This window comes from Pleurodeles waltl, chromosome 5, assembly GCF_031143425.1.
Source record: "Pleurodeles waltl isolate 20211129_DDA chromosome 5, aPleWal1.hap1.20221129, whole genome shotgun sequence".
Lineage (NCBI taxonomy): Eukaryota > Metazoa > Chordata > Amphibia > Caudata > Salamandridae > Pleurodeles > Pleurodeles waltl.
In genome coordinates, this window is record NC_090444.1 from 1,800,056,676 (window position 1) to 1,800,072,342 (window position 15,667).

The 15,667-nt window shown below is 43.4% G+C and overlaps 1 protein-coding gene across 2 annotated transcripts in view; it reads right to left on the reverse strand.

The window, feature by feature from the left end:
- Positions 1 to 15,667, reverse strand: part of LOC138296807 (exportin-5-like) — a 1,394,731-nt gene that overhangs the window by 1,269,430 nt on the left and 109,634 nt on the right. For both annotated transcript variants that reach the window (XM_069236253.1, XM_069236252.1), the window contains exon 5: positions 14,117 to 14,299. In XM_069236253.1, coding sequence (XP_069092354.1) covers positions 14,117 to 14,299 — 183 coding nt within the window. The remainder of the gene's footprint in view (positions 1 to 14,116; positions 14,300 to 15,667) is intronic.

Below are 15,667 nucleotides of genomic sequence, written 5' to 3' on the forward strand. Positions count from 1 at the left end.
GTAGCAAACAAACCTCTTCCATTTACTTGCATAGCAGTGCCTGGTGGATGGCCTTCTGGCTTGTTTTATGACTTCTATACATTCTTGGGTAAGTTGTAAGTGCCCGAATTCTAGGATTTTAGGAGCCAGATTGCTAGATTCAGCGATGCTGGATCTGGGTGTCTGATCTTTTGGTTGTGTTGTGTCAACAGATCTGGCCTGTTGGGCAATTTGATGCAGGGTACTACTGATAGGTCTTGTAGCGTTGTGTACCAGGGTTGCCTTGCCCAAGTTGGTGCTATTAATATGAGTTTGAGTTTGTTTTGACTGAGTTTGTTTACCAGGTAAGGAAGGAGAGGGAGAGGAGGAAAAGCGTAAGCAAATATCCCTGACCAGTTCATCCATAGGGCATTGCCTTGGGACTGTTTGTGTGGGTATCTGGATGCGAAGTTTTGGCATTTTGCGTTCTCCTTTGTCGCAAACAAGTCTATCTGAGGTGTTCCCCAGAGTTTGAAATAAGTGTTCAGAATTTGGGGGTGAATTTCCCATTCGTGGACCTGTTGGTGATCTCGAGAGAGATTGTCTGCGAGTTGATTTTGGATCCCTGGTATAAATTGTGCTATTAGGCGAATTTGGTTGTGAATTGCCCAACGCCAAATCTTTTGTGCTAGCAGGCTTAACTGCGTGGAGTGCGTCCCCCCTTGCTTGTTTAGATAATACATTGTTGTCATGTTGTCTGTTTTGACGAGAATGTATTTGTGAACTATTATTGGCTGGAAAGCTTTTAGTGCTTGAAAAACTGCTAGAAGTTCTAGGTGATTTATATGCAGTTTTGTTTGATGTACGTTCCATTGTCCTTGTATGCTGTGTTGATCGAGGTGTGCTCCCCACCCTGTCATGGAAGCATCTGTTGTTATTACATATTGTGGCACTGGGTCTTGGAAAGGCCGCCCTTTGTTTAAATTTATGTTGTTCCACCACAGAAGCAAGAGGTAAGTTTGGCGGTCTATTAACACCAGATCTAGAAGGTGACCCTGTGCTTGTGACCATTGTGATGCTAGGCACTGTTGTAAGGGCCTCATGTGCAGTCTTGCGTTTGGGACAATGGCTATGCATGAAGACATCATGCCTAGGAGTTGTAGTACCATCTTTGCTTGTATCCTTTGTGTTGGATACGTGCGTTGTATGATGGTGTTGAAATTTTGAATTCTTTGTGGACTTGGAGTGGCTACTCCTTTTGATGTGTCTATTATGGCTCCCAGGTATTGTTGTACCTTGCGCGGCAGAATTTTGGATTTTGTGAAATTGACGGTGAACCCTAGTTTGAAGAGGGTTTGTATGATATGATTTGTGTGATTTGAGCACTCTATTAACGAATGGGCCTTGATTAGCCAGTCGTCTAGATATGGGAACACATGTATTTGCTGCCTTCTTATGTGTGCAGCGACTACCGCTAGACATTTGGTAAAGACTCTTGGTGCGGTTGTTAATCCGAAAGGCAGTACCTTGAATTGGTAATGTATTCCCTTGAATACAAACCTTAGGTATTTCCTGTGCGATGGGTGTATTGGTATATGGAAATAAGCATCCTTGAGGTCTAAAGTTGCCATGTAGTCGTGTAGTTTTAGCAATGGCAATACTTCTTGTAGTGTGACCATGTGAAAGTGGTCTGATTTGATGAAAGTGTTCACTACTCTGAGGTCTAGGATTGGTCTCAGCGTTTTGTCCTTCTTTGGTATCAGAAAGTACAGTGAGTAAACTCCTGTGTTTATTTGTGTGTTTGGCACTAATTCGATTGCATTCTTTTGCAATAGTGCCTGCACTTCTATCTCCAGGAGATTGGAATGGTGTGTTGTCAAATTTTGTGCTTTTGGTGGTATGTTTGGAGGGAATTGTAGAAATTCTATGCAATAACCATGTTGGATAATTGCTAGAACCCAAGTGTCTGTAGTGATTTCCTCCCATGCTTTGTAATAATGACTTATTCTTCCCCCCACTGGTGTTGTGTGGAGGGGGTGAGTGACATGTGAGTCAGTGTTTAGTAGTAGGGGTTTTGGGGCTCTGAAATCTTCCTCTATTCCTAGGGAATTGCCCTCCTCTATATTGTCCCCGAAAACCTCCTCTATACTGTCCCTGGTAACTGGACGGTGTTGCTTGTGAGGTGCTGGCTTGTGTGCTCTGCCCCCGAAACCCCCCTCGAAAGGGTGTTTTACGGAATGTGCTGTAATTCCCTCTGCTCTGCGGGGAGTAGAGTGCGCCCATGGCTTTGGCAGTGTCCGTATCTTTTTTGAGTTTCTCAATCGCTGTGTCCACTTCTGGACCGAACAGTTCTTTTTCGTTAAAAGGCATATTGAGAACTGCTTGTTGAATCTCTGGTTTAAATCCAGACGTTCGGAGCCATGCATGCCTTCTGATAGTTACAGATGTATTAATTGTCCGTGCAGCTGTATCTGCAGCGTCCATGGAGGAGCGGATCTGGTTGTTGGAAATGGTCTGTCCCTCCTCAACCACTTGTTTTGCCCTATTTTGTAAGTCCTTGGGCAGATGTTCAATGAGATGTTGCATCTCGTCCCAGTGGGCTCTGTCATAGCGCGCAAGTAGTGCCTGGGAGTTCGCGATGCGCCACTGGTTTGCAGCTTGTGCTGCGACTCTCTTACCAGCTGCATCGAACTTGCGGCTTTCTTTATCTGGGGGTGGTGCATCTCCAGATGTGTGGGAGTTGGCCCTTTTCCTAGCTGCTCCTACAACGACAGAGTCTGGTGGCAGCTGTGTAGTGATGAAAACCGGGTCTGTAGGAGGCGCCTTATACTTTTTTTCCACCCTTGGTGTAATTGCCCTACTTTTGACCGGCTCCTTAAAGATTTCTTTTGCGTGCCGGAGCATACCAGGGAGCATAGGCAGGCTTTGGTATGAGCTGTGGGTGGAGGAGAGTGTGTTGAATAAAAAATCATCCTCGACCTGTTCTGAGTGGAGGCTTACGTTGTGAAATTGTGCTGCTCTAGCCACCACTTGAGAATACGCGGTGCTGTCCTCTGGTGGAGATGGCTTCGTAGGGTATGCCTCCGGACTGTTATCTGACACTGGGGCGTCGTATAGGTCCCATGCGTCTTGATCTTGGTCACCCTGACTTATGGTGGTGTGAGCTGGGGAGTGTGATGGAGTTTGTGCTGGTGAGACGTTAATCACGGGCGGAGGAGAGGGTGGTGGGGTAACTCTTTTCACCACTTTTGGTTGTGGTGTCTGTTCAGTTTGGAACTCCAACCTTCTCTTTCTTCTAATGGGGGGAAGGGTGCTTATTTTACCTGTCCCCTGCTGTATGAAAATACGCTTTTGCGTATGGTCCACATCAGTTGATTGTAGCTCTTCCTCAAACCTATGCTTTTGCATTTGGGAGGTTAGCGAGTGCACTTCTGTATAAGAGCCTGAAGCTGGGTCGCTTGCAGTTTGTTTCGGGATCGAAACCTTGTCTGCGTGTTTTTTCGGCTCCGAGGTGACTTTTTTCATTTTCGGGGCCGAAACCTCTCGGCGTCGATCTTCTTCGGTGCCGCTGTCTCGGCGTCGAGCCGTGTCCACACCGGTATCTCGGTGTCGAGGCTTGTCTCCAGTACTTTCTCTGTCCCGAGAAGGCTGCGTGCCGGTGTCTCGACCGGAGTCGGACGATATCGGCACTGTTTGGGCCTTTTTCGGTGCCGACGGTCGGTCACCGAATTTATGGGTGGAGCCATGGCCTGAAGGCAGTGGCGTCCCCTGGGCCTTGTAAATCTTCCTCTGTGTGGTTTTCGACGTCTTACTCACGGTTTGTGTATCGTCGAATCCTTCGGAGTCCGATTCTTGGATCGAAAAGGATCCCTCCTCTTCTTGTTCCTCGAACTCCCGGTGGGCTGTCGGCGCGGACGCCATCTGAAGTCTTCTGGCTCGACGGTCTCGGAGAGTTTTTCGGGACCGGAACGCACGACAGGCCTCGCAGGTGTCTTCGCTGTGCTCAGGTGACAGGCACAGGTTACAGACCAAGTGTTGGTCTGTATAGGGGTATTTATTGTGGCATTTGGGGCAGAAACGGAACGGGGTCCGTTCCATCGGCGTTGTTCAGCACGTGGTCGGGCCGACCAGGCCCCGACGGGGGATCGAAAAACTACCCCGAAGGGCACCGGAGCACTTCGATCTTCGATGCGGTGTTGAATCTAACTACGCCGATCCCGAACACAACAATACCGACGAAAATCTTCCGAAATTAGCTATCTTTCCGTTCCGAAACTCGGAGCGACAGGAACACGTCCGAACCCGATGGCGGAAAAAAAACAATCGAAGATGGAGTCGACGCCCATGCGCAATGGAGACAAAAGGAGGAGTCACTCGGTCCCGTGACTCGAAAGACTTCTTCGAAGAAAAACAACTTGTAACACTCCGGCCCAACACCAGATGGCGAGCTATTGCAAAACATGCGTATCTACAGCGACAGATGCCATCGAACATGAAATTACTTAGGTTTTCTAGTTTTGTATCAATCCTGGAGATAAAAACAGCATTTTATATTTAGCTTTTTCAAAAGGATAATTTAGAGCATTTACAATTGCTTGATTTACAAATCACTTCAGCATTGGTACCATAATCTGAAGATTTCTAAAAAAAAAAAAAAAAAGTTACAAATAGTTGGAACAGTTGCATGTTTTCAGTTCCTTTGGCTTTGAGATGGCATTGACCTAAGGCCTTCTGATCCTGATTTATGTAACTTAGCAGCTGCTTGATTTTGTTTCTTTGAAATAAGCAGTAATGTGCCAGATATAATTGTATATTGGCAGTAGGGTGTGGCAGCAGCAAATGCCTTATAGGCCAAGTATCATTTGCGACCTCTGTTTTATGTAGCGGTCCTTGTTGGACCTTTTTTTCATTTAAAATGTGACGTGTCACATAGAACATCCACTGCAAGGAAAATTATCTGTAATGTTTCCCAAGATCTTTGGTCACTTAAGCTCTCACAGGAGACTATATGGTGGGGTTTAATTTGTTATTTTTATTAGAGTTCAATTCCACTATCCATTAAGAAGTCTGTAATTGGAGGAATGATTTTCTATTTTGTTGGGTGCTTGCATGTATGCAACATACTTCCGGTAAAGTGGTTTCCTTTTGTGCAAGAAGGCCTGCGTGTAGGACAGAATTCAACCCTGGTGTGGGGTCACAAGCCACCCTGGGGCCACCTACATCCTTTCACTCTCCCTATGGCACAATGTCCCACCAACCACCAGGGTCTCCAGCTGCAGCCCCAGGCTGTGCCCCAAACTCTTGCCCCACTTAGGGACTCACCTGAAACATCTTTTGCTGATGAACCCTTGCGGCAGGAGCTGACCTGTAGATTGCAGCACACCACAAGACAGGAACTCAGGGCCCCAGCTAAAGGACCCCAGCCACAGACACCAACATCGCATGGGCAGGCATACAAGGTGAGGATTTCCCCATCCGCTGCCCTTTTTAAATACCGCACCACAATGCTCCTTGATGGGAGGTGCCACATTGCACCACAGAAACTGTCCAGCCCTGGCCAGTCAGGGACACAACAGGACAGTAAGGCAAGGTGGCCAGAAGTGCTTTAGAAATGATCATGAATCCTTCGACAACCCACTACCTGGGTATGTGTATGCACAATTTGATTCTTTTTAGTTTCCTATAGATAATATACTGGAGCTTTTATGTGTGGTTCTAGTTCTTTACTGGAAGTGTGTAAAGCTGCAGTTTAAGTTGTTAGCTAAAGCATTACTTAGAAGGCAAAAAGATGTCTTCAACTTCTCTTATAGTAAAGATATGCGTATGAGGCTGGCTCAGTTTATGGTGTACACCTATGGAGTGGCACCCTGTTCTCCGTCCAGGCAACCCTTAGTGATGGGGTTTAGGGTGTCCAGATAGCAAGAGCTCCCTAGGGGTAGCTGTGGTGAGCAGCTAAAGCTTATCTAGGAGGAGTGTCAAACACTTGGAATACCACAATAGTCAGTCAGTAATTGTACACAAGAAAGACCCACACAAGGTGTTGCAAAAATAAAAGTTTCATTATTACAACACTAAAGACTAAACTAACATTGATATACAGGGAGTGCAGAATTATTAGGCAAGTTGTATTTTTGAGGATTAATTGTATTATTGAACAACAACCATGTTCTCAATGAACCCAAAAAACTCATTAATATCAAAACTGAATATTTTTGGAAGTAGTTTTTAGTTTGTTTTTAGTTTTAGCTATGTTAGGGGGATATCTGTGTGTGCAGGTGACTATCACTGTGCATAATTATTAGGCAACTTAACAAAAAAAAATATATACCCATTTCAATTATTTATCATTACCAGTGAAACCAATATAACATCTCAACATTCACAAATATACATTTCTGACATTCAAAAACAAAACAAAAACAAATCAGTGACCAATATAGCCACCTTTCTTTGCAAGGACACTCAAAAGCCTGCCATCCATGGATTCTGTCAGTGTTTTGATCTGTTCACCATCAACATTGCGTGCAGCAGCAACCACAGCCTCCCAGACACTGTTCAGAGAGGTGTACTGTTTTCCCTCCTTGTAAATCTCACATTTGATGATGGACCACAGGTTCTCAATGGGGTTCAGATCAGGTGAACAAGGAGGCCATGTCATTAGATTTCCTTCTTTTATACCCTTTCTTGCCAGCCACGCTGTGGAGTACTTGGACGCGTGTGATGGAGCATTGTCCTGCATGAAAATCATGTTTTTCTTGAAGGATGCAGACTTCTTCCTGTACCACTGCTTGAAGAAGGTGTCTTCCAGGAACTGGCAGTAGGACTGGGAGTTGAGCTTGACTCCATCCTCAACCCGAAAAGGCCCCACAAGCTCATCTTTGATGATACCAGCCCAAACCAGTACTCCACCTCCACCTTGCTGGCGTCTGAGTCGGACTGGAGCTCTCTGCCCTTTACCAATCCAGCCACGGGCCCATCCATCTGGCCCATCAAGACTCACTCTCATTTCATCAGTCCATAAAACCTTAGAAAAATCAGTCTTGAGATATTTCTTGGCCCAGTCTTGACGTTTCAGCTTGTGTGTCTTGTTCAGTGGTGGTCGTCTTTCAGCCTTTCTTACCTTGGCCATGTCTCTGAGTATTGCACACCTTGTGCTTTTGGGCACTCCAGTGATGTTGCAGCTCTGAAATATGGCCAAACTGGTGGCAAGTGGCATCGTGGCAGCTGCACGCTTGACTTTTCTCAGTTCATGGGCAGTTATTTTGCGCCTTGGTTTTTCCACACGCTTCTTGCGACCCTGTTGACTATTTTGAATGAAACGCTTGATTGTTCGATGATCACGCTTCAGAAGCTTTGCAATTTTAAGAGTGCTGCATCCCTCTGCAAGATATCTCACTATTTTTGACTTTTCTGAGCCTGTCAAGTCCTTCTTTTGACCCATTTTGCCAAAGGAAAGGAAGTTGCCTAATAATTATGCACACCTGATATAGGGTGTTGATGTCATTAGACCACACCCCTTCTCATTACAGAGATGCACATCACCTAATATGCTTAATTGGTAGTAGGCTTTCAAGCCTATACAGCTTGGAGTAAGACAACATGCATAAAGAGGATGATGTGGTCAAAATACTCATTTGCCTAATAATTCTGCACTCCCTGTATCTCCACCTGGAGATACCTGCACACACAATATACAGTTAGAAACAAGCAGAAATAGCACAGGAATTCATGGGGCCCTATGGGGAACCAAACCATATACTAAGAAAGTGTTATGAGAATGGAGGTGCCCAACCCAGGTAAGTGTGTTAGGATCCCAGGAGCTGGGGTAATAAGAAAACACCAGGGTAAGTAACTGCAATCCCACAGGCGCCCGGGTGCAGAGTCGTTATCGAGCCGGGTGTCCCACAGGCTAACACACTACCTTCGCGGTTTGATTTTTATGGATTTAGGACCCTTCCCAGTGGACCCTGAGGAAACCAGTTGGCACAAATGAGGTTGGAGAGTGCCCTCATCCGTGGATAACCAGAGCACTGGAGTACCTACTCCAGGGAGTCCAGGTGCATAGGGGTGAAGTAGCGTTGGTAACCCTCTTTGGAGTAATTGGAAGCCTCGGTTGTTCAGCTGCTGTCGCGACCCATGGACCAGTCCGGTCGAACCCAGAGGTGGATTCCGGGCAGGAGGAACCTGAAAAAGAAGGGAAAAGAGTCCAAATCACTTGGAGATGTCCAGGCAGTGCAGGTAGGCAATGCCCCCCTCTTGGAGGTGAAGTTCTTGCAAGACAGTGAAGGAGAGGTCCAGTTGCAGAGTCCAGGGAGATCCGCCCACGAGCTGTCCTACGAGGGTCGCCGAAGTGCAGGAGGGTCAGTGACCAGCAAGGTCACCAACAAGCCTTAGCAAATGAAAATTGTAGATGCAATGTAACTTGTGGGTTTTTGGGGACCAGCAAGGTCCTAGTGGTTCGGCCCTTGGAAGAGAGTCAGGGTAGGCTTTCAGTAGGAGGAAATGGAGTCCCCATAAGTGACCCACTGGCAGCAGGCACAGCGAGATGCAGGGAGCCCTCAACAGCACAACAAAACATGAGTCCCACGTTGCAGGAGCTGCAAAGTGGGAGCTGATCTTGCAATAGCAGGGTGCTTGAGGCTGGGGCTTCTTGAAGCCTGAAGATCTCCTTGGAGGAAGAGCAAACAAGCCTTGGCAAGAGCAACAGTTGCAGTGCACAGGGGTTACGTTCCAGTGGCTGCAGCAGGGGCCCACAGTCTCCCAAGTGGATCAGAAGACAAGTGGACCCAAAGAGGACCACAGAACCACCACCTGTGTTGGACAGCCTTTCAATGTACGTGGGACAGCAGGATCCACCAGCTGGTCATCGTTGTCTTAAAGGTGCATGCAGATACAGGGGAGTGACTCCTTCACGCCAAGGGAGATTCCATCTTGCTTCTTTGGCTCTTGGATGCAAACAGAGTCCTTGTGACTTTGGAGGATGCACAACCACGGATGTTGCAGAAATCTTGCAGGAACTAGAGAAACAATGTTGCAGTGGGAACCCTCCCAACTGGATACAGTCTTGTTTCAGTCCCAAAGCAGACCAGCAGCAGTTCCGGAGGCCAGGAGCAGAAGATGTCTTTCAGAGAGTTCCTTGTAGAGTCTCGCTCAACGAACCTGAGGACCCACCCTGGAAGGAGCCCTTAAGAATCCCTAAAAGGGGTTTGGACACGTTCTGGGTCACCCACCTAGCACAGGGGTTCCGGTGATTACATCTATTTGGCCTAAGCAGTCGGATGCTCGCACAGGCCTCAACCTACCTTGTTTCCAAGATGGCAGAATCAATGAGGCTCCCTAGTGGAGGAGCTGGACAGGTGGGTTGTCAGTCCTCTGTGCAATTTTGCGCCAGAGCGGGAACCAGGATTCCCAAACAGGTACAACATGGATTATGCTAGGAGGGCACTAAATGTGCCATTCAAAACAGTCTGGTGGAGCTCAGAGGCCACCCAACCCCAGCCCACAGACACAATACAAAGGGGAAGATGGTCACACCTCTCCTTTACAGGAAATCCTTTGTCCTGCCTTCCCCTGCTTGAGTTAGGCTCGCCAGCAGGAGGGCAGAACAGTGTCTGGAGTCGGCAGCAGCGTGGGCTGGCAGCCAGACCCATTAAGGCTGCACAGGCATAGCTGGGGGATCCTCTAAGGAACCCACAGAGTATATGGTATCATGCAACTAGCACTGGAATTGGTGTAGTTGCATGATTTCAACATGTTTGATACCAAACATGCCTAGGTTCGAAGAAGACATTATGTAGTTGGACCACTTGTGCTGACCAGTGTCCACTACAAACCTTAGGATGGCTTCCCCGTACTTACAGAATCCAGGAACTGGAGCCTGGGGTTTGTAGGGGCACTCTGCTCATACAGGGGTACCCTCACACTTAGGGACATGCACCCTGCCCTTGGGCTGAAGGGTCTACCATAGAGGTGACTTACAATGTCTAAGTGCAGTGACCGTGATATTAGGCAAGCCTTATATCACAAGGCATGCACCATTTCACGCAGGGTGCAATGGCAGGCCTGCAGACACAGTTTGCTTGGTCTCCCATGGGTGGCACAATACATACTGCAGCCCCGGGGAGACCCCTGGTGACCCAATGCCTCGAGCGCCTAAGTACCAAACACTAGAGACTTACAAGCGTGTACCAGTATGCCAATTGTGTGTGTAAAAGTTACCAATTTACCAAATTTTAGGACAAAATCACTGGAGTCGTGGTTACCAGGATCCCAGTGCACTACAGTACAAAACATACTGACACCAAGCTGAAAACATGGGAGGAGTTCTACAACCAGAACACAGCTTACTACAATATGTATTTCTGAAGAGCCTAGAATGTGAGGTGCTGTATTCATGTTAAGGACTAGTGAAATAAGAAAAGTAGGTTTTGAGTTGCTTGAACCTGACCTATTGGAAACAGTAGCGTTTTTATGGAGATCCAGGTTCTTGTTTGGTTTTCTTATTTTTTCAGTCCTTGTTTGCTAATGTTAGATAGAAAACTATCTTTAAGATCTATCGTTTATGAATTGATGGCAGTATGGTCGACATTAAGTTCCTTTTTTTTCTGTTTGATACTAGCTCGCTCTGATTAGATACAACAATTTTGAGGTGCGCTTCATGGATTGAAGCTTCATGAGGCTGGTTTATGATTTTCACTGGAGAGTCAATTCTGGAATTGTTTGGAGTAATACAGTAAGAAGAAGGTTTTGTAGATGAAGTAGTTTGGGATAGAGTGCAGCGTATTTTCTCACACATAATATGACATTCTCTAGCTGTTGAGTCTTGATTTAATAGGACATTGTGTATCATTCTAAGATGTTTATTAATTGAATGTGAACCAAGTTTAGCAGGAGCAGCTCTATGAGATCTAGAATATCACCCATTTGACACCCACTGTGAAAATTTGCCGTGAAGATCATAAGAAGGTTCTCGCTGACTGGTTTTAAATCTTAAGTGATATCTTTTAGTAGAGTCACCTCTTCAGCTAGCAATGCAGATTGACGTAATAACGAATCAGACATTTTTTATATGGTGAAGCAAATGGTCCCCATTGCTGTTAAAACAGTATACAATGAGGAAGTATCTTCTGCTCTCTTATGAGGAAGCGATAAGCCAGTTGGTGGTTCTAGGTTGCTGTTCATTTGTGTGGTGGATTGTGTTCTCTCTCTGTACTAAGGTTACCTAGCTGGGTTAGGAGGTTAAAATTATCTAAGAACTCAGGAACAATGTTGTTCGTCTGCTCAATTGATATTGTTGAGTAAGTCATACCCATCTGTGGACCCAGTGTCACAGTCAGGTTACAAGGATGGTGGTAGAGCTGACAGAATTGTTACTTGGGCAGTTAGTGGTAAGAGTTACTGGGACCATTTCAGTCCGGTGTAATGGAAATAGTACAACAACCAATAATGGTGGACTCTATAGTCTCAAAGAAAGGAAGTATTGTCTGTTGTGTTAATGAATTTTCCTTTGATAGGTAATTATTTTAGGTTCTGTACATGACAGAACTTTTCTCTGCCCACAGGATAGGTGGAAGTTAGCACTTCCTCCTGCTCCCAGGGGCTCACGTCAGCAGTAGATATTTTTTTTTTCTGTTTGTGTTTAAAGACCTATGTTATAGCTATGTTGTATTGCAGAAGAAAGTTGGATTTTTTTCTAATGAAAGTAATTATACAAATTTGAATTTGATTGCAGGGGATTTAATATACTTGTAGATATTTTTATACATATGACATTACGGAGCTCACTATTTTGGTTACATTTAGTTTATTTTTAAAAAATACTATATTTTTGTAGTCTATAATTTGGTGTTAAAGTTTTGTATTAACTTCATTTTTAATCACAATATTTTTGTACTTACCATTATAATTACTGAAAGTCGATATTTTGGCCTGTGATATATCTATATTCACTTATTATTTTAGTCAATATTCCTACCTACAAGTCAAAGTAGTTAACAATACCACAGAACACTAGTTTTCTTCAATTAGTTAAACTCTAATAGCATTGAAATCACCAAGAAAAGACATTTGTCACTTTCATCGAAGTGGGACAAAGAAAAGTGTAATAGTCTATGGGAGGCAAACTGTGACCCATGATAAACCAGAGTCTAACTACATGTCAGTTTTAAAATGATTCCGTCGTAATTGTGGTTCTCCAGAGTGAGTGCTTTAAGAATATCATGCATTATACTACCTTACATTCAGTCAAGAACTTAAAGCTGAGAATTCTGGCAAGAGATACTATTAAGCAAATGTTTTTGAGACTTAGTTTATAAAATGCCCTACCATGACTTCAAAGGATCTTTTTTACTGGAAGAATTAGATTGGTATATTCAAGACTACTTTTGGGATCACGAAACAGTCTGGGGTTATTGAGCCATCCTCTGAATAGAAAGGGTCATTTACCAGAGGATAACATTAGCCGCAGGACCAATATTACCATAAACTGGGCACCCATAGCTAAGGAGCTATAATATAATTTAAAGTTGCTATTGCAGCCCAATTTGTTTTATTTTATTTTTTAGATTAAACTTTTCTATTTAACACAAAAATTAATAACATGAATGTATTGTTTTACAAAGCAGAACACATAGATACTGAGTGTTAATGTGTAATACGTGTATCAAATGTCTAAACCTAATATTACCATAAACTTGGCACCCATAGCTAAGGAGCTATAATATAATTTGAAGTTGCTATTGCAGCCCAATTTGTTTTATTTTATTTTTTAGATTAAACTATTCTATTTAACATAAAAATGAATAACATGAATGTATTGTTTTACAAAGCAGAACACATAGATACTGAGTGTTAATGTGTAATACTGATATCAAATGTCTAAACCCTTCCACCTTATGCAGTACACCTTGACTGCTCAACCTTGCTACCCCTAGAGAATGAAGTGCTTGAATGAAGTAATTTGGTTATCAAATTGAGTACACCACTACTATGGCCTTGAAACACCAATGCTAAATTATGGCACCCAAACAACATACTGTCTAGTAACCTCCTACTGCTTGGTAACCCAAGAAAACGTATCACAGAATCTCATCTGAGAACGAAGGTAAAAAGGCCTGTAAATCTGCTTCTCCCCAGCTCTGTTTTGCTTTCACCAATATTAGGCACTTTATAAGCCAGTAAAAAGGGACAACAGCTAACCTCACAATAGTAGGGATAAACATGGGCCGCACATCTTTTCAACACTGCAAAACTGTTAGCAAAAATCAAAATCTTTTGTTGAAATGTTGAGCTCTGCCACAGTCTTTTTCGTAGTATGATGTCAGAATACTATTTTCAGGCAAGGTAATACAGCTTTAGCAAACATTAATACCTTTGAGTCAAAGTGCAATGCCCTGTAATTTAAACATGCAAATTTGAAAATGCATCTAGCCGAAAGAGTTTCAGAAATGTGGTAATCTGGTTCGAAACAATGTAATAAATAACAAGGTAACCTAACTGAAAATGTGTAGCCAGGAATTAATATGGTGCGATAAAGAACTATGGTGCAACTTTCTGGTCGACATCTTAGTGAATCTTCTGCCCAAATCTTTGATGCTTAAAACAAGTATGTGTAAAACTGTATATTTTAAATATATCAACTCCCCAATATGTATTAGGTTTGAATTCTCAATTTTCTGGTTGTTTTCACTAAGAATACTCAACAATTAATTCATGTATATTTTAAGTGTGGTTGAAAATAGGATACTTTAGGATGGGCTAGTTGGATTTTGGGGATTCAAGTTAGGAAGTAGTTTTCATGAGCGAATTTGAAGGGAATATGTGGTTGGCAACAGGTTTGAAGTCTGATTCAGGCAAGACGAATGGTGTTCTTCTGTAGTTCAAGGTGTTGCTGTATTGATAAGGATTAATCCTTAAAATGTAGCATTTTCATCAATGGCTGGTAAGATCCCAGTCAGTTTGAAAACTAGGTTTGTATAGGTAAACATACGTGGGAGGAGGTTATTCAGGTGAATTACATTTTTTGGAAGGTTCTGACTCCGGTTTCTAATTTGGTTCATGCATTGGAACAAAGAGCAATATATTATGGGTGAGACTAACACAAGCTGCATCAATAAATGATGAACCAACCCATGACAGGATCTTCCTTTGAGTTACTTACCAGGACTCTGTATGTTTTAGTATAGTCCTTAAGTGAATACCGCACTGTGGAGAGGAGTTTGTGCATGCTACCTTTCAGCATTTGCCTTTGGGTTTGTTGATGAACTGAGGGCTGATTTTCAATTATAGCCACATCCTCTGACAGCCTCAACAAGATCAGCATAACCAGCTCCGCTTGAGGTGCCTAATGAGTATGAAGAAAAAAAAACAAGTCACAATACAGCAAAAAGAGGAGTAAAGGCAACCTAGAGCTACTTCTTTTAACACTATAAACATCAGAATTTAAACGGTTGAAAGTTACATCACTGAACATATATCACGTTGTGACAGTAGGAGGCAGGTACGGTCTCTGTGTGCGTCTCCCACCGTGCTTAATTAACTGAGGGAGTTTTCCATCCGCAGGAATCGTTAAGCAAAAACAGCACATAATTTCACAGACCAAAAATTTGCTGAATTAATCCTCCCATCATTCAATGGAGTTTTTGTTCATTTTATTTGGTTTGCAGTATAGTACGAAGAAGTCTTGATCTCAGACTCAAGTAACATGGACATCCTAAGTACAATCGAACCATCAAATGAATGGAGGTGACTTGAGGTTATGTAAAGATGAGCACAGACATATACTTCAAAACGATTTGCCTGTAATAATCGGTTTTGCAGCTCGAGATTATTCAAGATTAACATGTTGTGAATTACACTGTCCTTTACTAGGTAGTCTGAAACAAGTGACAAATTAAAGGTTTTTGGTGTTCACAATAGATAGGGGGTAACTGCAGCTACAATTATCCACAAATCAGTTCTATCCTTAGATTCGAATGTGCCTTTATAACTTACTTTATGTGAAGCGCAATGCATACACGAGAAACTGTGTGCTACCGCACTTCTTTATTGAGGAGGCAGGTATCACGTCTCTCTACTATAGTCTCAAGCTGCAACACAATAAGTTACCTTCAGTAACATTTCTTCGAATAGGTACTTCGATTCAAGCAGAATTATATGAATCTTTTCATCATCCCAGACTGGAATCAGATTTTGTTTTGCAGCAAAAACTCAAAGAAAAATGGTGCATTTCGTCCACTATATGGTCCCATATGTGCAGGTGATATTAGTGCAAACCAGTTTTTCTCTGCCATATATAGACTACAGATGGAACTTGACAGAGCCAAATAAAAATTTAAACATACAAATACCAAATAACTAAGCAATATCCTCATGGATGAAAAGTAGGAGGGCGATTGAGGAAACTAACCAGAGAAAGGTTACTTGCCTGTAGTTTTCTTCCAGATAATTCTACATTAGTAACTGAACTGTTGTGACCACCAACTGGATCCAGGGCCACAGAGGCAGCATAAACACCTATATAGTTATGCTTAGGTTCGAGTTTACATTGAATAACTTAATAACTTTGGTGCCACTGGACAAATGTGTATCAAACTTCCCCAAAATTCAGGAAATCCAGTTTGAATATATGATGGTGAAGAAAAAAAGGGGTGTAGCAGTCTCAAAAGTTATATTTTCGGTGTTAATTCCCACAGAACTCTTTGCTCCTCAA